The 27,622-nt window shown below is 32.4% G+C and overlaps 1 protein-coding gene across 3 annotated transcripts; it reads right to left on the bottom strand.

The window, feature by feature from the left end:
• Positions 1-75: 75 nt before the first annotated feature.
• LOC119641415 (transcription factor SPT20 homolog) lies at positions 76-27,480 on the bottom strand. Of its 3 annotated transcripts, none has more exons than XM_038040089.1 (6): positions 27,394-27,480; positions 10,492-11,777; positions 5,262-5,388; positions 5,030-5,196; positions 4,552-4,910; positions 76-251 (listed from the first exon to the last, which is right to left on the bottom strand). In XM_038040089.1, exons 2-6 carry the CDS (start codon positions 11,713-11,715, stop codon positions 83-85), a joined length of 2,046 nt encoding a protein of 681 aa, XP_037896017.1. In that variant the 5' UTR covers positions 11,716-11,777; positions 27,394-27,480; the 3' UTR covers positions 76-82. The 3 variants fall into 3 exon arrangements, with proteins under 3 accessions (XP_037896017.1, XP_037896027.1, XP_037896036.1); XM_038040099.1 differs by lacking the exon at positions 27,394-27,480 and adding an exon at positions 23,817-25,012; XM_038040108.1 differs by lacking the exon at positions 27,394-27,480 and adding an exon at positions 20,117-20,148.
• Between the last annotated feature and the right edge of the window lie 142 nt (positions 27,481-27,622).

The following is a 27,622-nucleotide window of genomic DNA, read 5'->3' on the forward strand; positions in this document are numbered from 1 at the left end:
AATATTAATTAATAGTTAGTATAAAAATAATATTAATAAAGTGAAATATTTTAAAAATAACTTAAAAAAATAAATGTACAATTTAAAAGGTACTGGTTTGAACAGAAGAGTACTGAACCTTTTTAGTGTTGCGACAACAGCATACTAAAATTAAATATGTAAATGTAACTAGTAAAGCAAAACAATTAAATATAATTGACAGGATCAATATTGTGATCCATTCATCGGTCACTTCTTGGCAGCTTAAATCACTAAAAAGAGAAAAGAAGAACAAATCAAAATTCACATTAAAATGATTTTCCAATGCAAGCTGCCTTCACGAGATCATCTAGTTTCGTAACATCTAACGTTTAATAACAATACACGCTCTTATATGTGCGCAGTTAGCATATACTATACAAATAATAAATGTAACGAAAGATAGTAATTATATCAAACAGACCGGGTGTTTAGTAAATTAAGAAAATTCCTAAAATACATAGAACGCCCTCCCGTCATTGCATTTAATGCGAACTATTTAATCATGTCTGTCTTGTCATCAGTGCTATGATATCTACATATGATGTTAGTCTTAAAGTGGCCATTCTTTAAGTTAGTATTAAAAATTACCGATTTGCAATGACCACGAATCGAACAATAATAACAAGTCATTATGCCTATCATCACGAATCGAATAATAATAATAATATTTATCATCGTAGTATAGGTTATATACTCTACATATAATTATAGTTTTGACATTTAAAACTATTTATTAAATTCTTTATGCATTCGTTTCTCCGTCTTCATCCGTCGTCATCTAATCGTAGATTTGTCTGTTTGTTCTTCTGTACCTTTTATTTGTTGTATGCGTGCACCTATTGAGTAATGACCGCAACGAAGAGTGGAAATATGCTCATGTCATTCTACTTAGAGTACAGCATCCCATCCCATTTTTTATACATATATACGCTTGGTTTTTATTCTCAGTTAATTTCGCTATGTTTTTGTGTCCATCTGTGTTCTGTTAATTGCGTCGGATGCGTAAAGTTACAAAATTTAAAATCAAACTAAAGCATAACGCATATGTTGCCTGCATTTCGCAGATGGTAGACAAATGTAAATTTAATCTATTATTCAAGCAATTAAGAAAATTGCAGTCGGGCAAGACCGATTATTAAATGCCCTACACCATATTGTCTAACACAATTCATATTTTTATGATAGAACACAAAAATTATATCTTGTTTCTTTATGAAGACATATTTTCTCATGTGCGTATTTATGGGGGAAGCGGGTCCAAAACGCAACCCAGTTTAATTCTTAAATTATTATTATGATATAAATTTCATGATGGAGCACTGAAAATTATACCTTTTTGTCATACGACCCTTCAGTTATCATTATATGAGAGGATGTTCAAAAATTGTCTCGGCCGGTTCAATGTTTTCATATCAATTTAGATTGCCGAAATACTACTATTTAGCCACTTTAGCCGGGAAATTTCGAAAATTAAAATTTTTTTTTTTTCAGAACAGGGCATTGTATGGGAAGTGGTTGAAAAAATGGACCGATTAGAGCCATTTTCAACAGAATTCGTCCCTGGGCCAAAGTACGTCACTATATCAAATTTCATCAAAATATCTAAAAAATTGTAATCTGTAGGCTAATATTTAACATTACATGGACAGACGGATAGACAAGCTTGGATCGTAATAATAAAAGTTGGCCCTATTTTAAGCCCTTCTGCGTGTTACATACGTCCTCACTAACTTAATATACCCTGTATGACAAGTTGTGTAGGATGAATGTAACACTCGGCTAATTTCTGTATGATAATTGATTGTAAGATTCAAGTCTTTTTTGACTTTAACACCAATCGTAACGATTGTATTCCATATATCACACATATCATACTTCATATATTTGAATCATGGTTTTATGCGATTTGGCAACACTTTGTAGATAATTATTGAAAGAAAAAATCATGAGCACATAATACAATAAATATTTTTAATCTATAATATTCCATAGGTGACCCGTTCGCCCGATTTAAAGTCTAACTTAAATGAAGCGTTCTACAATTGAAGTAAAAGAAAATTGTTGTAATTTTTCGAGAGTAGCCTGATGAAAGGGATAAGAAATAATTAAGAGTCAAGTTTATTTTGTTATATGAAGATATCTGAGGACTGTTTATGGTCGCTGACGTTCACTGCGCATTTAGCTCGGCCATCTTTCTGAATAATATTGGATTGTGAGCTCATACGAAACGACTGCTGTCGTAAACGGCATTATATATAAAAGCCAACTCACCTGACCAATCATTAATTACGGACGTATCACTAAACTGGTACCGGACATGCAAGCAGGTTTGGGCGAATACTTCGGTACTAGTTTTTTTTTTTTAAATATAGGCACGAGATCGAAAGCTATAAACAACAAATAGCAATTTATGGTCGCTTTCGTTTCGAGCTTGTTATCGTTTTTCCTGCGTGTGGACATTATGGAATTAAACCTCGCATTCCTAATCGATCCGGAAACGTTTGTGGAGAAATTTCGGCTTTTTGTCTTTGTTTTGCGACGATGACAACTCACAAAAGTTATCCGACAAATTGACGGCTTGCAGTAAAAAAAAGTATACCAAATCTAGAAATAGCAGCAGTGGATATGTCCCAGACATATACATTTGCTGCATAAAAGGCTGAAGATAGTTAGCTTCTTATGCAGAATTTTTGAGCTTGAAGTCAGAAATGCGGCAAATTGAAGGATAATAAAATTAGTTACATTTTCCGATTCTTTAATTGTATGAAATATGTGCATTCCTCAGTGCTATTTCGCCCTATTTTCGCTTTAGATTTTACCGTCAAACGGACTGATGAAAGTGTCGATAGTTATAAACTTGCTACTCGAGACGTCGGCTCGAGATGATGTCGATCGCCATAAAACCCAACAGAAAAAATTACTATCGAATTTATTCGACGTCGGCTGCTACGAATCGACCCGCGAAGTTGTTTTAAATAGATTCAAAGAGAACTAGAGATGCTTAAGTCATCATTATCATCATCATCATTTGGTAACAACAGCTTTCGATTACCTGAATTCAGAATCTCGCATTAGGAAACTAAGCCAATGGGTTAACCTAAAGAATAACGTTTGTTTTGACAATCGTTTTGGATGCAAGAAAATGTTTACCTTATACAAACAAGTGTCCTATAAAAAAATATACATATATATATATATATTTTTAGAAATCTATAAACAAGTTTCAATACCGGAGGCATTCTTTCGTGGCATCTTGAATTTACGAAACTCTACGCCGAACAGTGGAACGGTTGCAAATTTGAATCTATGGGGAACGAAAAGTTGTTCCACCAGCATATCCAGATAGCTAGTAAAGCATAGAGGGAATTTTAAAATGGGCAAGCATTTCAACGAAATCGTCTAGAGAAAATTTTAGAATTGTTGTCTAAACTGTGAGGACCGTGTGGCGAGAGATCGAAACGAAATGAAACCGCTTTTGAAGTGTTCAAATTTGTTATGGAGTTGTTTTTCTATTACAAACATTTTTTTGTTTTTTTTTTTTTTTTGTTTATCTCTTATTGGTCTCGAATTCTTGGTTCTTCTTCCTTGTTTTTAACTAGTCCTTTTCATTCTGTTTCCTGGTAGATTGTTTTTCATACAATGCTTTGCTTTTACTTAAGCTGCCAAGGATGGAAAATGCCAAGGAAATATATAATACGACAAATGAACGCGTAACCAACATCAAAAACTTGGTCCTAAACTTATAATATCTTGACAAGAGTGCTGAAATTTTTCGAATCGCTCTCAAGCCGATATCTGTTCACTGAAGCTATCTTTAAGCAATTGATATGTAGATAACAGTCAGAGTATTGCAGGACTGAGACATCAGCCGATATAACACTTTCAATCCGAATAGGAATTTCTTTCACTCAGATAATCTTTTCTCCGAGTATTTTGGAGTAAAAATTTCTTTCTAGTAATGCATTTTGCGCACATTCTTTACAAGATTGAAAACATCGTTAAGAATGTTATTTTTCCCAAATATACACTGGGGATTTTCCAGACTTCTGAAAATATGTAAAAAAAAAATTCTTTTTTTATAATTTATCAAAACAAAAGAAAAGAAAAGAAGAATAAATTAAAGCACAATGTATCGCTCATTGCGAAAATACAACAATGCAGTCGGTTATGATGTTTTCCCTTGAATATATAAATTTTTTTGCAAACACATTTATTCATCTCGTTTTGTACGTTTAATTAGAGATTTCTCAGTTAGTCACTCGTTCAATTGAATTCGAAGTCACGCAAACATATCAAATATGTTTTTAAATTAATTAATTATTATAAAACTTAATCTCGATTGTGTGTTGCAAAGTCAACTCTTAACTTAATATAAAAAGTTTTGTTGCGTTTAAAGTGAATTGATTGACTTAAACACCTAATGCATTGACGTGATTCATGGACAAGATATTAAATGAACATCTTAATCTTAATCTATAATTGAATATGCTTGTCATTGCTATAGATCGCGTTCGGTATATTATAACTTACCGATATTCAATTTTGTAGCTATTATTGTTTTCATTAAAATAATGAATAGTCTCGCTAATTGTATCGTTTTGATGGCGTTCACTTGCATTCGTTGACGACACAGATTGAGCATGAAATGTGCAAATGCAAGAACCATGTTCGAGTAGTACATTAATACTTTCACATTTGGTATCAGCGGCTGTTAGGCGATTATAATGCGCCGATGCCAGTATCAATGCCATGCAACATAATAAAGCCGATAGCACGGCGAGCACATAAGCATTTGTGCGCAAAAAGATAAAACAGTTTTCACGAGTTTTATTGCGTTTATTACGTAGATAACGCAATAAAGTCAAGCTTACAATTCCGCTTAAAATTAACTAAAACAAAGAGAGAGAGCAAGAGAGAGAGAGAACAAAAATAAGAAATAAAGTTCAAGTTAAAACTTATCGATGATCTTCATTACTTATGCATTACTAATGTATTGTGATAAACTTACTATTAAGCCGCTCCAATATGGATTATCTTTTATAGCAGTATTTGGTGCCAAGAAGAACTCCCATATCGATAAGCTTATAATTAACGAGCCACAAATAATTTGTAATATTATTAGCCAGCGAGCCAACTGTGGCTGCCGAAAGCCTAACGGGTTCGGATATTGGGATTCTAAATAAAATTTTATTTTAGCTAGAGAATGTATTTCTCTTATCATTTCCGCAATGGCTTCATACCTTGATAGTTTTTATTACTGATCACCAGCATTCGACTGTGTCTTAGGCTACTTCTTGTCGGAGTGTGACGGCCGGCGATTTTAGTGCCTTTAATATTCTGCGGTACTGTCGTTGCCATATAGACAGCCTGCAATTAATTGCAAAGTTTTTAAGAGACCATTTGTAATTGTATACTTAGATAATGTGTTAATTAATAGTTTCAAATCGATGATAATGATTATAGTAAGCTAATGTTTTTTTTTTTTTTTTTTTTGAAAATACATAACTGTTTAATTATTACAAGTTTTCTTCGGTTTACGATCCCTTAACTCTAATCGGTTCATATTGCATGTTGCATATGACACTGAGCCGCATAAAAACGTCATACTTAAAAAGGAACACCGTGTCTTGGTCTTGGTCAGGAAGTTGTGATACAACTTATATAAGACCATAAAACGTTCTACATGCAGGATATATAGATAAAAAAAATTTCAAAAATGAAAAATATAAAAAGAATTATATTGGACCTTTATCCATGCAATATATTGGAAGATAGTAACGTTAAAGCAATGAACTCTTACTTTATCTCTTTGTTATTTGTTCTTTGCTTTTGATCACGCAAAACTATTCAAAAGTATCGCAATCCTAAGAAAAGACTAAAAAAAGAAAAAAAATCAAATTTTCATACCCTACATTATTGAATCGGCTTGGCTAATTATTGCCATTATTGCCACATTTGCCCCGATAATTTTTTTAAAATTTTCGTCTATATCTTTCGATACCATCAATATTTATTTATTTAACATCTATATATATTTTATAGATAGATTTACAAAGTATGAATTTAAGAGCTGTGCTGATAACTTAGAGCATATGCTGGCCTATGCTGGTGAGAACTCCACCGAACTTAAGATTTGAAGTCTACTCATGCGGATAAATCTGCAAAAACTGCTATCCAAATGTTCGCCAGAATCAATTGCATATTCGGTGCAAAAATTATTCCGATCTGTACATAACACGTTGGAATGATTCGTTAATCGCGAACGTGCTAGCAAATCGATTAGAGCTCGTTTTTGTACTGAACATATATGAAAGTGGTCCTAGCGAATCTTTAGGTTACCGGTTTTTGAAAATATTTCCATAGGATAGAAACATACACACGGATATATATAAAAATTGCCGACATTTAGTCTTAGTTTCAGTTTTTTTCGCATTGTGGAAGTGTACGTGAACAGATCTCGCCCATTTTTTAACCTCATGTTTCTAATCGATGAACGAATGCTTTTGCCAATTGTCACTTTTTTAACTTCATTTGATTGTGACGATTCACAAACATACCCGCGAAATTGATGATGTTATGTAACTCTAGTGTTTATTATCTACTCAAACATTATTTATCCAGAAAATTGCCAAAGAGCTTGCTTTCTTTGGACATTTTGCAGTGGCCTACCCCTTTAAATAAAAATTGTATTTTTGAAAAATTTCAAGCATCAGATTGTTTGGCGAATCTTATCACGTGGCCTTGGCTAATATGTGAGGTGCTTTATTAGTGACAAGTTTTGTCTTACTTGCATATATTGTTGAGGAAAACAAATAAAGTAATAGTCACCGCGAACCGTATCTAGAACTGATCGGTCTTATTTTTGCACTTAACCCTTATTAGACATGAAATGTTATCTGCAACAATATTTTAAAATTTTCCATTTTTTCAGAATATTTTTCAATTTTTTTAGATATCCCATGCGTGTTTGTGTTTGCTCATTATTCTTCTGCATTATTCGATCTGTCGCAAAGAGATTTCGTTTTGTCCCAATGAAGTTGACCTTGACAAAAACTTAATTCGAATCGTAAACACAGAGGCAAGCGCACGCCTCAATATCTAACTCGTTCCACAATGTTAAAATAATTAAAAATTTTAAATTATAGGTAATTGTCGGTATTATAGTCCAAATATATAGACTAATTTTGCACGTTTCTCACACACAGATGCGGAAATCCAGAAAATGACTTTATTGATTTATTCTTATTGCACAACACCTCTTTACTTAGTGAAAGGAAGAACTAAAGAAAAAAAAAAAAAAAAAAAAAAAAAAAAAAACGGTTGCAATTATTCTGCTGTAAATAATTGTAATACTAAGAACCGATTTCAATTTTTTAAATAATTATGATAATTACATATTTTTCCTGATATCAAATTCTTTCCTTTCATAACAAGCGATATTTAATTTACAAATCAATTAAACAAACTATTATTCATATTCTCTCATGTGTTAAATTCCATTCGACTTTAAGGAAAATTGTTAAAAACCTTTCATTATAATAATTTGTATATTTGGAATAGGCGTTCGTTACATTAAGCCTATAAGCAAGATACATTCACCTTGAGGGCAAATTTCAAATAGTTTATATATATATAACATTTTTTAAGAGATTTCTTTACTAATGACAAGCATCTGATTAAATCAACCGGGATTGAAAACAAAAGCTAACAAACACATCAAAACATTTTTTTAAGCAATTCTTCTTCCAATTTTCTCTAACTTTAGCTTTGCTCACAAATTTTGATTTTCATAGTCTTAAATTTCAAAATATTCTCCTTCGATTATGACATAAGGCCTTCTTGAAGGGGTAACTATTTAAATGTGTTGTTTTGACGATTTTTTTTTTTTTTTTTCGGAATAGAGAATAACAATATTCGAGTGGATCACCTAAGCATACATATAAATGTTGAAAAACGTCAACACCGGAATCATTCTTGTGGCATATTTAGTTAAACGTGCTTTGACGTAAGTAATGCAAGTTGTGGAAATTTAAATCAAAACTTAAATCACTTAGCTTGCACATGCTGGAATTATTAAGTCTCATGCGGTTCTCGTGAATATTTGAATAAAAAAGTTTACTCTTCTGCTAAGGGAAATGATGAAAATGAATGAAATGAATTTTAATCGAGGTGATGTAAACAATTTTCTTAAAATATCGCGGTGTTGTGTAGTATGAATTCTTTCCGGTTGGACCAAGTTGTTAATAAGGAATATTATTTCAGTGTTTGCGTGAAGTTGTTCGCGAACAGGGACCGGAATTGTGATAAGATAACGCCGGGTTTTTGCATCACGACAATTTGCCATTTCTCACAATATGGGTAATTCGAGATCATATCAGTACAAATCCAAATTATATCGTTTCACAGTCACCGTATTCATCCAATTTTGCCCCATATGACTTTTGGCTAATTTCTAGATTTCAAACAGATACAAGACCAGAGAAGTTGAATCGTAGACAGCTTTGGTGGCTATTCCGAAAATCGACTATGAAAGAGGTGAGTCCGATTGTGTCAGTAAAAATTAAATTTTGTTCAAATTGTTTATATAACTTTAATTGAATTATTACTAATAGACAATCGATTATATTTTATAACCACCTTATCAATTATCGTTCTTCAATAATCTTATACTAATTAATAGCGCTTGCAAGGTCGAACGACCAACAATTTAGCCATTGCCAATATTTTTAAATTGATTTACACGTAAACTCTTCAACCAGATATCATTAACTTTTAGTTTAAGCAGCTACTTAGAAGATGTCTCTTGTACATTCGGGCATGGTGTAGGTGAGGGAGGCTAGCATGGGTAATATGGGAAAGAATAATAAAGTAGTGTTTGTGTAAAAGGTAGAGATCATTACGGATAGGTTGTTCGGTAGGCGGACATTGAAGTGAAAGCGTGGTGTGACGGGCAGCTCCAAGACGAGGGTAGCTCTGTTAAAGGTTTTGGTTGGCGGGCAAATCTCTTCTTTCTCCGAAAAAGCCATGCCATGGGGTCGAAGGTCTGGACCTCTCATCGACATATGCAAACTGTACTGCACTGTAATTTTGGTCGGAGATGTAAATGGTACGCGGTGTAAAAGCTAACCTATATAAATGATGCTAACATCGGCTGCGGTAAAGTGTTCTCTGCATCGCTTTGAAAAACTTGGGCCATTAGCGGATATTTTGTAATTTTGAATATGTGTTCCGTCCAACGCATCTCATTTTTTATTTTTATACCCAGAAAATGGTCATCTTTTATATTAAAAAGATAAAATATAAAATATAAAATATATAATATAAAATCTTTTTATATTAAAAAGATGGAACTCATCATTTCTCCAGTGGGATAAGAAGCTGCACGCTACGTTTGGTTATTATTTGCGTTGCAGATTATCTCATATCCGGGACATCATCCGGATGTTTTGGTAAGTTCGCGATTTAGTGTGTCACTCATAGGAGAGTGTTTATTTTTGCAACTCTGTACTGTTTGGTGACTTACAGAAAAGAGCGCGAGTAACACCAGACGCTCTCGTCTGCAAATGAACAAATAGCGATTTCAGTGTTACGCTTAGGATAAGGAATTCATTTTTAATTGCATCGTTGCTTAAGAAAATTAAGCGATTGGGAAATATTCCGAACAATGAGATTGGCTTTCGCTTGGTTGCAGTCTTCTTCGAGTCATTAGTGAACCAAATATTACGAATACCGTATTGCCGTTCGCAACTTAGGTCGTTAGGTCGAATCTAACCATTTCGTCAAATGATAATTGATCATAGTTTACATTATCAAATCTAAAGACTTATTTATGGGAAGGCATCCTCGCTTGCGACACAAGCGCAAGATTGGCGGCATAAAAAAGTCATTCAGTCAATCAGGAAATTTTTGTATTATTATTTCCAACTAACTTGCTTCAATATATTATTTTTTTTTGAAAAGCTTTTAACGCATTCCAAGTCATCGTACGTATCGTTGTATATGTTGTACATATAAATGTGTATGCTCGTTAAACATTGTTAACTGTCACGTATTAAGTTAACAAATTATGAAAGATTGTTTAGAGTTTCGAAAATTGATGATTAGTCAAGTCGTTGAAATTTAATGAAAGTGAGAAGAATTGAGCTAAAGCTGTTTTTTTTTTTTTTTTTTTAGATGAAACTTAGACGACAGCTATCATTTTAAGTATTGCATTGCCGCGAAAACTCACTTCACCTCACTGATCATGTATAGCTAATACGAATGATTTCTGAAACAGAAAATCATGAACAAATATTTAAATCCGAACATAAGGTGCGTCGCTTGAGTATGGTAAGCACTTTTGCATTATATTTTTATTCAATCGATAAAACAATTGCGATTTCTCGATTTGCTTAATAATTTTAATAGAATTTATATTTAAAATGAATGTAAATTTATGTGAAACTCCATTACATCGTATCCCTTACTCACCTGAGATGGTTGCGCATTATCGACAGCAACATCATTTAATGGAATCTGCTTATAGCTTGTGATTACTGGCATTTTATTTGGGTTTGCTGTTACTGTTGTTGTTGTTGTTGTTGTTGTTGTTGCTATCTGTTTATTGTTGACTGTATGTTGATAGTTATTATGATTTTCTTGATGATTATCATTTGATTCGCCACGCATATCTGTCCTACGAAATAATGCACTATTTTCTGGGATATTTTGATATTTGGGTTGTATTTTATTTTGTACTTGTTGTGCGTGTTGTGCGTGTTGTTGTTGTTGTTGTTGTTGCTGTTGTTGTTGCTCTTCTATGCGATTATCTAAAAGGTTTTGTGATTCTGTAAATTCGCAGGATTCTTCCTGTTGCTGCTGTTGTTGCTGATGCTGCTGATATTGTTGATGGTCTTGTTGTGATGTGTAACCATTTAATCCAAAAAACTTTGATTTTGCTTCATTTAATGCCGCTTTCACTGCGGCGATATTATGGCCAGTTTCGTTCAGTTCCGATTGTGAATGTTGACTAAGCGGTCTGTGCTGTGTTGCTGTTGTTGAGATTGTAGCTAATGATGTATTGGATTTTGTTGTTTGTGGTGTTAATGCTGAAGTTGTTGTTGTTATTGTGGTCGTAATTGCTGGCCCCTCAAGTAACGATGACGCTAATGACGTTATGGAAACTAACTCAACGGGTTGTGGGGCCGTTACATTCGTTGTTATTGTTGCTGGCGTTATTGTTGTTGTTGTTGTCATTGTTGTTATTGCTTTTGTTATAGTTGTTAAACAAGGTAATGAGGGAAGTGTTCCGGCTGCTGCTGCTGCTGGTATTTCAGTTATTACAGCATTGGATTTATAAGGAAAAGTGTGAAAAGTTGTAATATTTGGCGTTTGAAACAAGTTTGATTTATTATCATCTGTTAAAAACTGCTTATTATTTATATTGCCGTTCAATTCATGCGATGGTATGTTGAAGGGTGTCGTCATATCAGATGCTACATTAGCATTGTCAAAGGATGCACAATTAAACGTTTCAGCACTTGTTGTTGTTGTTGTTGCCGTTGTCGCTGTTGTTATCTTCGTTTTGGGTGTATGTACTGTTCCGGTCATATTTAAATTGTCATACATGCTTACCGGCCTTGTAATATCAACGACCATGTTGTTGTCGTTCCCGCTATCATCGTTATAATTATTGGTGTTACGGGAATTAACCATGACTTTGACTTTGTGACTATATCTTTTTCTCTCACATAAAATTAAGCGTTTGCTTTTCCAATCTATGGTAATGATAATGATTCATCGTAAATATTTATAGAATAAAATAAAAATATTTAAATAATTCATATGAATATATGTATGAATGCGACATTTGCGGCTTGTTGCATTTGTTAGAAATCAGATTTGCAAAATTTTCAACTTATTAAAGAGGATTCTAAAATTCGTTATATACTTACGTGTAATTTTCAAGGTAGTGTTATGTATTTAAGAGAAATAATTTCATTTCATTGTTAGTAATTCTCTCGAATAATTGAACAGATATAAGCAAATATATTTTTGTAAAGTTTTTTTTTCTAAAAATACACATATATAGAGATTCGGTTTCGAATGAACGAGGAATCGCTATTGGCTATGGGCTCGGTGATTTGAAAAGGCCGCTAACTTCTGTTTGCCAATTCAATTAAGTTCAATTGCTATACCAAGCTCCAAACTATGGTAAAAAAAAAAAGAAAACAAATTCTGACAAATTATTTGCGAGAATGATTTCGAAATGTATATTAAATGTTGTTTTTAAAGAAATAAAGACGAAGAAATAATTCGCAATTCTGAACATTGAATTCTGCGTTCTGAGAACAGGTGGACAGATGGACCTATTCAGATCAATTTGAAAAGTTTTGCTTATCAGGAAAATATATATTAGGTGTTTGCATGTATTTTAATCGTTTTTTGAATTGAAAAAGTTATTTATTGAGACAAAGGTGGTTCGATATACATTAATCAAAATATTTTTCATAATTTTGTACAACTTTTGGCCATCTTTCTGGCGACATGACGATACCGTGTCGAAAAAACGATATTGGTTTGGCAACGATTCAAACAACGACCCATTTTCGCAAACCACGCTGCAAGTGGTAGTCTGAAGACGCTACGTCTGATGATTGCGCTGGGAGCAGCGGAACTTTCCAATCGAGCTGCAACAGCATATCCTTGGCAACTCTTGCAAGAGGATGATAATGCGTCTGTTAATCGCTATGCTCTTAACCGTTGGTCTCTTTTGCAGCAATACATAGATTAATTTGTTCAGTTGACGGCAGTAGACATCTGCAGTAACAGTACACTACACCTTGCCGCTCCCATAATACCGCGATATTGAAAAGGTTCATTTCAGTCAGTTCGTATGATAATCATTCTCCCTCCTGTTGGATCTTTTCATCGCCAAGCAGTTCGAAAGTTCTTTAAGAGTTTGACCGTAAGCTTCGAAAAGTGTTTGATCGGTTTCGGCAGGACAAACAACAATAGTAATGAATGCCGTTTCTATACACTGAATAACTCAACAATACTAAATGGAAGACTGAATCGAATTTAATCGTTGTTTACATTCATACTTCGCATTACTTGATCATTTTCACCTATAAATGTTGCTGGTGAAAATGCATGTATGCTATGAATTGCTCCGATATTTCAATTATTGATAACAGTATCTATAGGAATGTCTCTATGTCGCGGTATTTGTAAGCGGGTCGCGTCCATTATGAGGTTAGATCGGTTGAAGTAAATTACGATGATATCTGCCGAATATCAAGCGTTCAACTCTTATCACTCGGCAGGACAGACGGACATAAATTTAATTAGAAATTTACGGATGTTACAAACAATACGATAAGCTTGTTATAGCACTGTCTTCTTCGGAATTTGCAGTACGTGGACTTCCGCGATATTACCTACCTGTCTATATATTTTGTAAGTAAATTTATAAACAAAGGATTGAAAAGTTGCCGGATAAAGCTTGGATCTTATGCTCGCCTGCGTTGAGAACTCTACCGCACTTGAGATTTGAACTCACAATCATTGAGTTTTCAGTCGCTATCCTTTGCCTATATGTGTGCTCATGGAAACGTTTTTAAATAATTCCATTAAAATCTGATCATTCAAAAATTTTTATATATATAGTTTTTTCTTAGTAATCTTATTGCATAATTCTCTAAAATATTATTGGCCATTTTCGTAACCGGTTTTCGGTTTAGTTCAATTTGATCGGTTTTTCTTTTGTCGAAAATTTTCTAACCGTTTCAGGGCCCGAGAAATGTGATCAATTTTTGCTATAAGCTGAACATATTTGCAGAATTTAAAGTTCATTGTCCATAGATACACTTAAAAAGGAAGCAAAAGTGCCATTTGATTGTCAGCCAAAAGTACAGCGTGCTTAACTTGGCACGTGCGAAAAAATTAGTCTCATCTTTATGTTTAGAAAAACAGTTTTTGTTTTTATTAATACACATTTGTTTTGGTTCTTTCGTTTACTTTTTCTCGTTAGCATCTCATTAAAGTGTTAGCGAAAATGTCTAAGCATTTGCTTTACGTTTACACGTAGGAAAATAGATTTTCCATTACTTTGGTGTGTGTTGTCTGACAAATATCTATTAGCTTTTACTCTACCTTGAATGCAATCGTTTGATACAAATACACATACATATGCATAATAATGCTATAAAATGAATCATCTTTTAACCTTAATCGGTCCGCGCTGTTTTTCTTATAACATATCGTATCACGAGAAGCCGTAAAGGCTCACAGTCACAAAGGAGTCTCGTGTTATATTCAGTTAAAAAATGTTATACACACAGGATATATAAGAATCAATTGTTATTGCAATTCTCCCTCAACTCCAATCGATCCATGTCGTACGTTTATAACGAAAAAGGTCACAGTCGCAATGGTACTCCTCATGTCTTGGTCTTGGTCAGGAAGTTACTATGCAGGTTACTTAAAAACATAAAACATTATACACATAGGATATATGCACTTGTTGTTTCGACTTATGTAAAAACAAAAAAAATCTTCGAAAGTTAAGTAAATAAGAGAATTATATTCGACTTTGCAATGTATCGCAAGAAGATGATAATGGCAACGCTAAAGCCAGAAATTCTTGCCTTTTCTCTCTCTTATTCGTAGAAAACAAAATTATCATATTCCATAGCATTGAATGGGCGTGCCTAATTATTCCCACTATATGATGTGATGATCAAAAACTCAGAAAGCAGAGATGCTCTCAGCTTATCTTGCATTGTAGGTGTTTCCTTTGATCGAGTTAAGCTATTTTCAATATCAAAGTACGCGACAGAATCACGAATATTTCGACCAAATTTGTAGACGATAGCTTCATTTTTGCGGTCAAGAGAATATGTGTAACAGATAGTGCACAGGCATCATTACTCACAGATACTAATTAATCCGCAATGTAATTGCGGTATATGCTATGCGTCTATGTGCCGTGTTGTGGATCGGTAGGGTAAATTGTCATATCGTCCCTAATTGTAAGTTTACAAATGTTTTTTTTTTTTTTTTAGTGTAGTTTCTTAATATAAAGTAAAGTACAACAATGCAATCTGAACTCAAAAATGAAAAAAATAAAAATAAATAAAGTTCAAGTTGAAAATTCAAATGAGCATTAAAGGCTCAATCGATCTCGATTGAGGTTAAAAAAAAAAAAATGCAAGAGGAAGGCGACGGGATCTTTTAACCCATGTTATGATTCAACTTGGAAATTAATATTTAAAGCACACTTTGCTTTACAAAAAAAAATATACTTGTATAGGATGCATTGAAATTTTCTTCATTATAAAAATCTCCTTCTAAAAGGTAAGTATTGAATAATGAAAATGTAATTATCAATACGAGCACATACACACACTCGCGCATATAAATATATATATGGATTGATTGTCATAGCATTTAACAGCACAAATATATTTGGGTTTATATTCAGTTTATATCAAAATTGGTGGCTATTCACACAAGTATGATATTAAAACTTAATATGCTTCGTAAGTGTAAACGTACAAAAGATTTTCGAATAGAGAGATAAATATTAAATACCATATGTACATAATTGTCAAATTTTGAAGTTTTATAAGGTATCAATATGTGCAGCTGGATCCGGTAATGACTGAATCCTACGCCTCATTTTTGCTAGACAAAGCTCTTAAATCGTATTTATAATTTGAACAGTCAGACGCACTGAAAAATGTAAGTAAATCGATTGCCAAATTCATTTTGATTAAATATATTTACACGGTTTATATATAGAATATCTGATCTATTTTCCATGCTTTATATATATTCTCTAATAAATTTCATATACTCTGTGCATGCAAAGTTACTACAAAGTTTCACTATACGTGCTTTTACAGAGTAGTAAAGAATAAAATGAGAATTAGATAGATATATATATATTTTTATGTAAGTAAAGCGTACCATAGATTTTTTACATGTATAAACAGATATTTCACAAGTTTTGTATAATAGACTTAATGATTGCTTAGTTTTCGGCTTTACCTGGTGTGTACGTATGAACTGGAAAAATAATAAAAAAAAAATACATAATTCGCCCATCGCTAGCTGCATATTTCTCCCGCTTGTCATCGAGAGAAAGCTTTTGCTTTCTCCAAGTAATCCATTTTTGGACGTTTCGAAAGCGCCACTCAGCAAGTGCGTGGGCCACCCATACAAACAAATAGTAGTAGTAGTTGGACAGGCTCGAGTTAAGCGAGTAAGCCGGGGATGACTTAATGTATAATATATGGCCTTACGCTGTTTCGTTTTTTTTTTTTCACCTTTTCCTCAAGTTTTGAAAAGCGCACGGTTTTGTTGTTGGTAGCAGACTTTGCTTCATTTCTTCAGTTCGGGCAAAGAAAAATTATTCCGCGAGTGCTATTTATTTTTCGTTGTTGAAAAGGGTCTGTTTGCGTTGCGATATTTGTTGATATGATGATGTCACGGTTATAAGAAAAATAAATAACCCAATTTGAAACATGGCTGCCTTCTATATACGATATTACGGCATCACTTGTGGGTAAATTCCGATTTCATATTTACGTAGCTAGTTAGTTAAACAGAACGGGAGGAAAGCGTGGCAGACTTAATTTGTTTGTTTACACATATTGCTTACGTTTTTTATTTATTTTTTTTCTAATTTCAGCAGAGAAAAGTTAAGTTATATATAACATACTGCATCTATTACGATGCGTATTTTGAATACGTTACGAACGTGGTAAGTTTAAGAAGAAGAAGAAGAAGAAGGAGAAAAAAAAAAAAAAAAGAAAGAAACCCACATACAAGCAACTTCAATGGCAATGCCAACCATTCTCACCATGTTTTTGAAGCATATTATGACGTGAAGCAAAAGAAGCTTTTTGCGTGGAAGTTAGACTGACTTGAAAGACATATGCTAGAGATTGGTAAGAATTGTTAAGTTTTTTATTTGGAAAACAAAGATATATGTATCCGCTGTTTATAAGGAAACTTGTTATTCCAACTTAATTCGGCTTATGAGGGAGAAAAGAACTTTAAAATCAATAAAAGTTTTTCCCATATATGTTGCTCAGCATTTCTTAAACTTTATTATGAGAAGAAATACAATCCGCTTCGTAGAGAAAACTTTCACGATAGAGGTCCTCTATACTATAAGATATTAGCATACGCATGGTGGATCGGTGTAAAAAAATATATATGAAGCCGATATTAAAATAATTTTTGAATTTCAAAAAAGACACTTATAATGTAAATAAGATTTTAAAAATGTTCTGACTTATATCGTAAAAAAATACGTTTGATATGTTTTCATTTAATTTCGTCCAATTTTTCAAACATGAACAACGCATTGGCATAGAGTCGTTCTCTTAAATCTATTGATTGTATTATTGAAAATTTTGGCGATACAAGAAAAAACGGAAAATAAGTAATCAAAATAAATCAAATCGGAGGCTCGATAAATGAACTGTGCCTATTGTAGATCACCAAGTATCTCGAAAACGATTTATTAATGTCTCTCTGTCTGGAGATCTGTTGAAATGTTGAAATCTAGAATATCATATCCATTATATAGTGAGTGAAAAGTAAAATAACCGCCCAGGGGGCGTGTCAACTGTTAAGTGAATCGTGGCATTACATCTTGTCTCATGGTATCTAATATCAAAAAGCTGGTCCGCGGACATATTAAGTTCACTTTGTGTCCATTAGGTTGCATTAAAAACTTTCCTATGAAGATACTTAATAGATTCTTTAAGCTTACATAGTATGTTACATAGTATATATATATTATATATTATATATATAATATATTTGATGGGATGTACATTATTTAGTTTCAACAGTAGTACGCGGTCTCTATGTTTTATATAATTTCTTCTTTTTCTTCTTTTTGCGCTTACACATTCTATTACATAACTACTTAGTTTCTATTAAAAGTTTTTTGCGCACCAAAAAAAAAAAAAAAAAAAAAGAATAATTTAATAATTTTTAGATTCTTTGCCATTAAATATAGTTCTTTAGTTGTTTTGTTTGGAACAATCCAGAAAAAGCGTTGAAATTCTGCCCAAATATTTTTAATTAGATTGTAACGCTGAACCATCACCGAAGAATGAAGGGTATATTAATTTTGTCAAAACGTTTGCAACGCCCGAAGGAAGCTTCAGAGACCCCACAAAGTATACATATTCTTGATCAGCATCAAATTGTATAACGATTTAAAAGTGCCCGTCTGTCCGTTTGTCCGCTTGTGCAATGTCTGCTGTACACATTCGCCTGGCTGCAAAAATTAAGTTGTCGACCTTGAATTTGGCAGAGAGATTGGAACTGCTTGCACGTAAGTTGATGTTGAAAATGAGTCAATTCGATCGAAGGAGACGTCCACAGCACCACGTAAATTGCGAACACCTCTGTTTTTCAAAAGGAATGAAAAATTGATTTTTTTTCATTACTCATAAACTATAGCAAATAGATGTAGAAAAATTTGAACGCATATTCTATGGACGAAGCTGTAACATCCATGCACAAAAATGGAATAAGTTGACTACGCCTACCCAATATTGTAGTGTATTAATATTTAATTTATAACACGAAAAAACAAAGCTTCAAAGACCGCACGCCATAAAGTTTCCAAATTCTTGGCCAGTTTTAAATTTGGAATGCACCTAAACATATCCGCCTATCCATCTGTCCATCTGTCTGTTTGCCCAACTTCGTAATATTTGCGGTAAACGTTCTCCCCCAAAAGAATTTAGAATTGATCTAAATTTTTCAAAGGTCGCGCCTACAACGCCCACATGCCTATTCTCAAAATAGAAGAAATCAGCAGCGCCCACTCCCCTCATTATAGAGCATGAAAACTATGTTCTTTCACATGTTTTGTCGTTTTTGGGATAATGGGGTGATGGGTATAAAAGATTCGGTACAGAACGAGTTAAATTTTTTTACTTGAACTGATATAGTTATCAATATCGAGATTTTAGAAAAACTTTGTATTTATTTACTCTACTTTTATACCCGGACCACTAGCGGTAAATGGGTATATTAAGTTTATGCGAATGTATGCAAGACTCAGAAGGCCTTGAAATAAACCCATCACCTTTTATCACATCTGTCATGTATAGTAAGTTGAGAACACGGTAAAGGCAACGTTGAAAGAAAAAACGCTTGTTTTAACTCTCCGTACTTTGGTCTGTGCTTGTGATTACACGTGCGCCAGCGCCGTCGCTTTGCCTACATATAAATATAAATTGAAAGTTAGACTAAGAATTGAACTCGTGTAAATCAAAATGAAATAAATTACATCGATATTATTCCAAAATATCATAATACCGATTGATTCAGAAGCACTTTCCGAATCGCTTTAAGCTTGTCAGTCCGTCTTGTTTTCTTGCGTTCAATTTAGAGGACGCGATTTTTGAAAAACTTTGATAAACACTCTAAGATGTTTTACCCCAAGGCACAAGAAACGCTTTTGAAAATGGTTGGAGTCGATTTACTTTTTCGACAATTTTCTATACAACACCATCGTCATATGAATAACTGTGAAGTAGAGAGTGTAAAAGCCGAGTTCCACTACACTTTTTTCATCCGTTTCATATTAAAAAGGAAAGTTTATAGAATCAAGTATTTAGCGCAATAAATAGATAAGAAGAAGTACATTTCGGGAATTATTGTGGCTATGTATCGTCTTCTTCTTCTTCTTTTTCTTCTTCTTCCTCCTTTAAATATAATAAGGGAAAGAAAAAGAAGTGAAATTTCTTTTTTGCTGAACTCAATTTGAAATTTTGAAATGTCTTCGATGTTAGTGAAAGGAGTACGCATACTTTTCATTATGAAATTATTACTGAAAATTAATTAAAAAAATTAACCCATCGAAGATTCGTTGTAAAGTGCAATTTTCTCTCTCTCTCTCTCTCTCTCTCTCTCTCTCTCAGTCTCTCGGTTATTATGCTCGTTGAACAATTTTCCATTTTAAAGGAAAATAACCAAAAATCAAGTTAAGCTTTAGCGAATTCGTGCGTTTCTCTACCATAACAAAATTTTTTTTCCATTTTAATCCCGTAAATAACCTGTTTGGCTTGGTTTTTACCGCATAAGCATTACTGAATGTTATTATTTGAAAAGCGATTATTTAATATCCATTTTACTTGAGCATCAAGTGGACAACTAGATTTGTTTTTTTTTTTTTTTTTTTTTTTTAAAGAAAAAATTAAAAGAAAATCAACTTTTGTGGACATAAATTTGATATATGTATGCATGTTGTACATGTTTTACTTCTTCTTTTTTGTTAAAATGTCTCGCAAATACTGATTATTTTTGTTAAGTGTATAAAAACCGCATTCCAAGTGAGTTCTTTTTTCGATATTCTTTGTCATTCTTGTACGTAAAGAAACGCACACATTCTCATACATTTGTTTAAAGCTTTCCTAAGTATAAACGTGTTTACACAATTTTCACCAAAGGCATGGAATATTAAAGAATAAAATTTGCAACAAATACTTGGAATATTTTTATAAAAAAAAAAATAAAAAAAAAATACTTCGTGATAGATGCATTTATCATAAAACAATTCGATATATGAAAGAAACGTTTATTGGATTTACGTATATAAGGTACTTACTTGTAGGGAGAAAAAAAAAAAAAAAACATATTCGAGAAAATGAATTTGCATAGGAAACTCATTAAATTTAGTTGAAAATGTAATTCTCAAAAAATGTTGGAAATATAATCATATTTTTCAATAAAGAATTTTTATGATCCGAATCGTTACGCAGCTGGCGAAATGAACGAATATTCCTTAGAACCAATTGAAGTGGAAATTCTGCGTTTGCAAGAAGATTTGCAAAAACACCTGAACAAATTACGATATTCATGATCGAAAGAAAAAAAAGTCGATCGATCAAGTATGTTAATGCTCGTGTGCTCGAGTGATGAATCTAAGTACAGCCAAATGCGCGTATAAGACGGAAGAGTTTTCGCGTTATGCGAAACAAAGATCTAGCAAAGAAGAAAAAGATTGGTTTGGTTCAAGAAATCTTATTTTCATAATTAAAATAAATATCTTTATTCAAATATGAATTAAGCAATATTTTCTTCGTCATTTTGCCTCCTCAAGATCTCCTCATCCTCTGAGCATTTTTCCGCATGATCTTCAGATCAATACTGGGCCTTTTGCAAAGATCCTTATGAATTTCCTTATGTGGTGCTTAAGTTCTCTCCTTTCAACTTTGTGTTCCTTTCATTTGAAGAATCTTCTTTGAAGAAATGTGACTCGTAACTGTTCGGCTAAATGTAGGCCTTTCTTTATGCCTTATAGAGTAAGTTTTTTTTAGTAAAACTAGGGGATTTCCCTGATAGTTTTATTGTTATTATTATTATTATTGTTATTATTATTATAAATTTATTAAAAACTCTACCGCACTTGAGATTTGAATCCACGACCATTGAGTTGTTAGTCGAGACTCTTGCCTACTCGGCCACTCAGGCGGATAGTTTTATTATATATATTTTATTATATATGAGGTTTTTATCCAACTCTCGAAGCGCATTAGAATGAGTTCCTCAGTATACGGAAGTTACCTGTATAGTGAAATGAAGTAAATAATTTCCTATAGATAGTCAGTTATTCGAATTTTGTTAAACCCATGCCAACGAATGAAATTAATTCAAGGAATATCATTGATAGCATAGAAAAACAACAAGGAGTTTTACATAATATATATATTCGTATATTCGGTTAATTGGTTTTACGTTTATATGAGTACATCACGTAAATGCAGCTAAATAATTAAGCGTTTTTGTAAAACAAAAAGAAGAAAAACATTTTGCGGATATAAATTGTTTTTATTTATACAAGCATTTCATTGCGCAGTATATGTATGTCGAAGTGAAAGTTGAATATGGCGGAAGTGGTTGTTAATGTTTATAAAACATGTCAATCTTTGCCGCAGTAATATTTAAGAATGTTTTCGAAATTTTCTCGCTCGATGTTTAAATACCTATTAGGTTGGCAAGAAAGCTTACTCAGTGTTCGCTTAATTTTTATTTTCTTATGTATATGTATTAAATAATATTATCTCTCTCTCCCTCTCTCTCTCTCTCTCTCTCTCTCTCTCTCTCTACCTTTGAATTTCAAATTTTTACCATTAAAGGTTCCATAATTTTTAGGTAAATGTTCTAATTTTGTTTATTTTTAATGCAAAATTTATAGAGATGCTCAATAGGCCCTTTGCGACGTCTTCGATTAAGGTGAAATTTTGCATAATTCTTAGGTCGTTACGGTAGAGAAAATCATAAATTCCTCAAATGTTTGTATCATCATCAATTTACATCAAAGATATATAAATAAATAAATATAAATAAAATATTAAAATATTTGGACATTTGTTTTTTATTCAATAAAAATAGATGTCTGCTATTACGAAGTCATTCACAAAACTTGACAACTTAATTTATTGATGTCATGCACTTCTTTAAGTGAACACATCATGAATTCAATTCAATCTCTTAAGAGGGGAAGGTACAGTGATAATAAAATCGATGGGAGTTAACATAATAAAATCATAATAAGCGAGGAGGTTATTAAGCATTTATCTGAGGATTAAAAAAAGAAAAAAAAAAGGTCGGTAAAAATCATTAAACTGGCAGGTTCGCGCAATTGGCCCAAGTTTCATTTAATCTACATGTCAAGCATTTACAAAGGTAGAGGAATATAAAAAATATTCATCTTTGTGTATTAGGTGTGTATTTGAACGGGAAAAGATCAGTTGTCGCCCTCAAAAAAAGGCCATTTTTTTTCTAAGAGACGCTTAAATTAAGCTATCAAAACTATCATATGGATTTCTCGTTAAAATGTGATTATACTCTGCAACACTTGCGGTACAAAAAACCATTAAAAAAAAAAACAAAAAAATGTTAAAGAATAGATCGCATGAGTAGCCAAATAGATAGGAATCACAAGTGAGTATTCGCGGGTTCACATGCCAGGGCGGTAGAGTACACTTCCATTGTAGCTATAGTGAGTACTCGGTCGGTGAAGGCGTAGCACTTACCCATTTGGGCATACACCCACTACGTTACGACCACCATCTCCCCATTTCTGTCTTTTTTTCCTCACTTCCACTGTATAACTCGTCATATCGAAAATTATAACGACTTAAAAGCGCAAAAAAAGTATTCGTATATAAAGTGTTTGGTAGCAGACAATATTAGCACCTCTTGTAAATGGGCTTCAGATGGCTTAGTTTGTATTTTACCAAATACATAGAAGCTTGCAATGTGACATAAGCGCAAAATTATAAATTTTAAAATTTGCTTATAATTCTACGAATGAAAAGCTTTGCAACATAATTAATGATTTTATGTTTGTTTTGTGTGTAGGCGGGGTTTCTTTTACAGATGAAACGAACGTAGGTTTATTAATACAGCTCTAAAGCTAATTAGTAGTCTTTTAAATGACTTGCAGAAATTGACGATTGGGTAAAAGATACGAAACAAGAAAGTCTTAAATAAACGTAAGATCGAATTGCTGTAGAATTTGTTGTACATCAACCGTTTGACATATGCCGTTTAACCCTCAGACCTTTATTGAAGCTCTTGTTATTTCAGGGAGAGAGAGAGAGAGAGAGAGAGAGAGAGAAAGAGAAAGAGAGATAGAGTGAAATTAATTAATTGTTGGCATTATTTGTTTAGATTGTTAATTATTTTTACAAATATTCAATTTTTTTTTAATTATTTTTTTTTATTTAACTTTTGTAACTTAATCTCTATGACGTCATACTTGAACTTACCTGATATTTTATTTCTCTACACGTATATGTTGCGTTTTGAGTTAATTTAAATATCAACATACTCCATTATATTTTTGCATGCACACAAACGAACAAACATAACTTGAAGTTTTTCAACTGTTACCGTTACAGTAGTTGAGCTTGTTTACGGTCGCACATGTTAATTAACTGACATAAAGAGATCATTAAAAGAATGAAAATTGTGATAACAATAAAAAAAAAAAAAAAAAAAAAATTTTTATGTCTAACGACAGAATCCTAAACACATTAGTTAACGTTAAAATAATCAATTACAAAAATATATTTATTGTATAACACTGGGAAAAATTCATTTTTGTAATTTTTCCCCTTCTTATTAGATCCTTCTAGAATTTCTAGAATATGTAAAAAAATAATTCATTATTTGAAACAAGTTTTTTCCTTTTCGAAATTTTCGTCTATCTATGTGAAATAAGTGTCTGTTGCTAATCAACAGTCGCAATGTCGTTTACACTAACACAGATCTTTAGAAAGTATCCATACATTTAGAAGCATTTCCAAACAGAAATATATCACCCGTATCGTGCAATCGATACGAAGCTGAGAAGGATTCGAAAGGGGTCAGTGCTTCTTTGGAATGTATTCGACGGTTTTATGAATTCGCCCGTTGCCTTTGTTGCAATGCACTTTAAGGAGTAACACGTGCAATCCTTTCTTCGAAGGATGTAGGAAAATAAATATCTATGAGTAAAAAATCATTAAGAAAGGTGAACGAGAAAGAAATACTTAAACTTGGAAGAAAATTTTTATGTTCCTGGTTTTCTAGAGTAATGCGGAGAAATAATCAAAATATATATTATAACATAAAGGCGTGTCTGTAATATACGATTCTTCAAAATTTTCAAGACTTTCCAAGAATATCTTTACAATGGACTTTTAACGAGAAATATGTAGGACATCTCCGAGAAATTGTCTTTTATTATCGAAGACGATAACTCTCGTTTTGATCGAAAATTGCAATTTTTCATCATTCAATCGCGTGAAACTTGCACTGATGGTACGCCTCACAGTTACTCATTTTCTCGATCACATACATTTATTTGCGAAATATTTCTAAAAAGTTTTACATAAGTTAGGTATCTTGCTATGTAAGAGTCGCATCCATTCTCAAGGTAAATTTATAGTCATCAATTAAGTGCATATAATAGGATAATATCAAGATAATATCATTTTCAAGCAAAGTTAAAACAGAAAAAAGGGAAAGAAGGAGGAGAAAGGAAAAAGAGTGGTTATATTTTAAGATTAAATGTAAACTTTGCTAAATATCAATTGTATATTGGCAGATCAAGAGTTTGAAATTATTAAAATTGCTGATCTTTTTGAAGGGACCTATATATGTAATGTTTTTGACTTTTCATCTAAGTTTTTGCAAACATGGGTCTTTCACCACTCAACGACGCAGAGGTAAACTGATATACTAACGTGATAAACTACTTACATCATATACATATATATATATATATGTATATATATATATATACATTACATATATATCTCATTACATATACATATTTTATAAACTCAATGATCGCGCATTTCGGGAAATTGCATATATGTAGGAAGGCGAATGGATCTGGTATATTCTACTTTCGAACGATGAGTAAAAAATAATCAGCAAAAAATTTATTTTCTATTCCCAAGATAGCTTTCAATTCACAATTTCATGCATCAAATTCGCTTTCATTCATCATTAGAAGGAAAGTTTCACGTAAGTATTATTATTATTATTATTATTATTATTTCGCATATTCGATCGTTTGTAAAGTGAATACGTGTTACAATACATGATTGCAAAAATGTACCGGGAATCGTATATTGCCAAGAGAACCGAAAAATACTAATAATATACGATATTTCAAATTTCATTCTTACACAAATTATAAAAGGGAGGCTAGAGCGCCGTTTTCGATGATTGAAAGTGAGTTCTCTGATCCGATTGATAAACACATTTACACATATTTTTTCTAGTTATTTTAGGCAAATCTTCGCGCTAACTTAACTGATTTCTCTTACTATGGGACTTTAACAAGGTTAAAGAAGACAATAACTGCTGATCTCTTTTTTTATAGTGAGAGCTAGATTACGGCCATTTCTTCACTTGTTGGCGAAAAGTTATTTTTCGGATTTATCGCTCTCTCCGCGAATATTAGCGGGCCGATTGAATTCATTTATAAAAACAAAAAAAATCCTTCGTGACCCAAAAAACGGCTTTTAGCCAGTGTTGCCAGAATTAAGAAATCTTTGAGTTAGTAGAATATTAAGCTAAAACTCTGCATTAATTTTCAGAGTCTTTTCTGCTTCAATGAAATAAATAATTCGATCGAGCTTCATCCCTCTTTTCGGACAGATTTAACGGCAAATCAATCACTGACAAGAGACAATTAGTATGTGTGGTGTCGCGATTGAGACTGTAGCTTCGAAAGAGCTTAATGCTCCCAAAGTTTCAATTGAAATATTGTAGAAGACAACTACAAACAATTCAAAATTCGTGCGAAGAAAATGAAAGTAATCCCGAAAAATAGTCACAAAAATGTTTAGATGACTTTTTGAATCTTAAACGTTTTTATCAATTTATGACTGCTACAAAGTGCATAGCCGTCCTGAGAAAGTCTATCTAATAAGGTGTTTGTAAAAATTTTCATCAGCGACTTCCACAACTGAAAATTATATAGAAATGGGATATATCAATATACATGGCGGTTGAATTGGAGGTTTTTGACCTTCCTCTACATAAAATAATAAGAGTTTTCCATTTAATATGATTGATTCATTCAGCGTCCATCGTTAGTCCTAATCATGCAACACTCAAAATTCTGCTTCTTCCAAATTCATTATTTTTCTTGTTTATTTGAAGTGATCTGCAGCCGAAGACCACCGAGCACGTTCAGAGGCTTATGTATGGTGTTGCTGTTCCATCAGCTCTCAAGTGCCGGTTTTGGGTTTAATAGTTGAAAAATGCCGACACGAATTGACTGAAAAAATGATCAAAATTTTTGCAAACATGACACATATTTATTAGTGAATTTAAATGCATGTACTTTTGTGCATATCCCCAAATTTCGTTGATTTGATAGGAAATATTTGAAATTTGAAGATAATGCGTACATGTTCAAGTTTTTTTTTTTTTATAGAAAATGAACTTAGGCCACTTTTGAAATTAACGATTCAACGATACAAACTTAATGGAGTGTGTACGAAGAATATATTTATTAGTGTAATACCTGGTTTTTCAAATAAAACACAAACACACACTTGTACACATCCACACCTATAACCACCCACACATTTATGCAGGCGCATTTCTCAGTTTTCAGTGAATTTTTTGCGTAAAATTATTTTTTGTTTTTTTTCGCATTTTTCTTCTTGTGCAATTTTTACAAAAATTGTGTTCATTACGTTTACCTTCTATTCAACTGGTTTGCAAAATTTACAAACGGTTAAAATATTTATATATGTATATATATGATTTCTAGAAATCGCTTACTTTATTTTGTTTATATCAATTATTAGTTTTTTTTTTTTTTTTTTTTTCTTTTACCTTTCTTTCGCTTATATGATTTTGATTATATTCCCGGTGTTATTTATGTATTGAAAATAAAAAAAAAAAAAACTTGTTTTCTTTAACTTATTTATCACATAAACATACATATAATGGTATATACGTTTACATATGTTTTTTATTTGCTTACACAGATTTATATAATATTACGTAGGGATACAAAGCGATATTAAAATTTCACATAGATTCACGTAACAAAAGCAAAAGC

This window comes from Glossina fuscipes, unplaced genomic scaffold (assembly GCF_014805625.2).
Source record: "Glossina fuscipes isolate IAEA_lab_2018 unplaced genomic scaffold, Yale_Gfus_2 0, whole genome shotgun sequence".
Lineage (NCBI taxonomy): Eukaryota > Metazoa > Arthropoda > Insecta > Diptera > Glossinidae > Glossina > Glossina fuscipes.

Excerpts from the sequence above, each read along its gene's own strand:
- LOC119641415 (XM_038040089.1), bottom strand. The coding sequence starts at position 11,715 with ATGGTTAATTCCCGTAACACCAATAATTATAACGATGATAGCGGGAAC. Across the intron at positions 5,389-10,491 it reads ATAATGCGCAACCATCTCAG|GCTGTCTATATGGCAACGAC; the intron begins GTGAGTAAGGGA and ends AATTAATTGCAG. Across the intron at positions 252-4,551 it reads AGCTACAAAATTGAATATCG|TGATTTAAGCTGCCAAGAAG; the intron begins GTAAGTTATAAT and ends TTCTCTTTTTAG.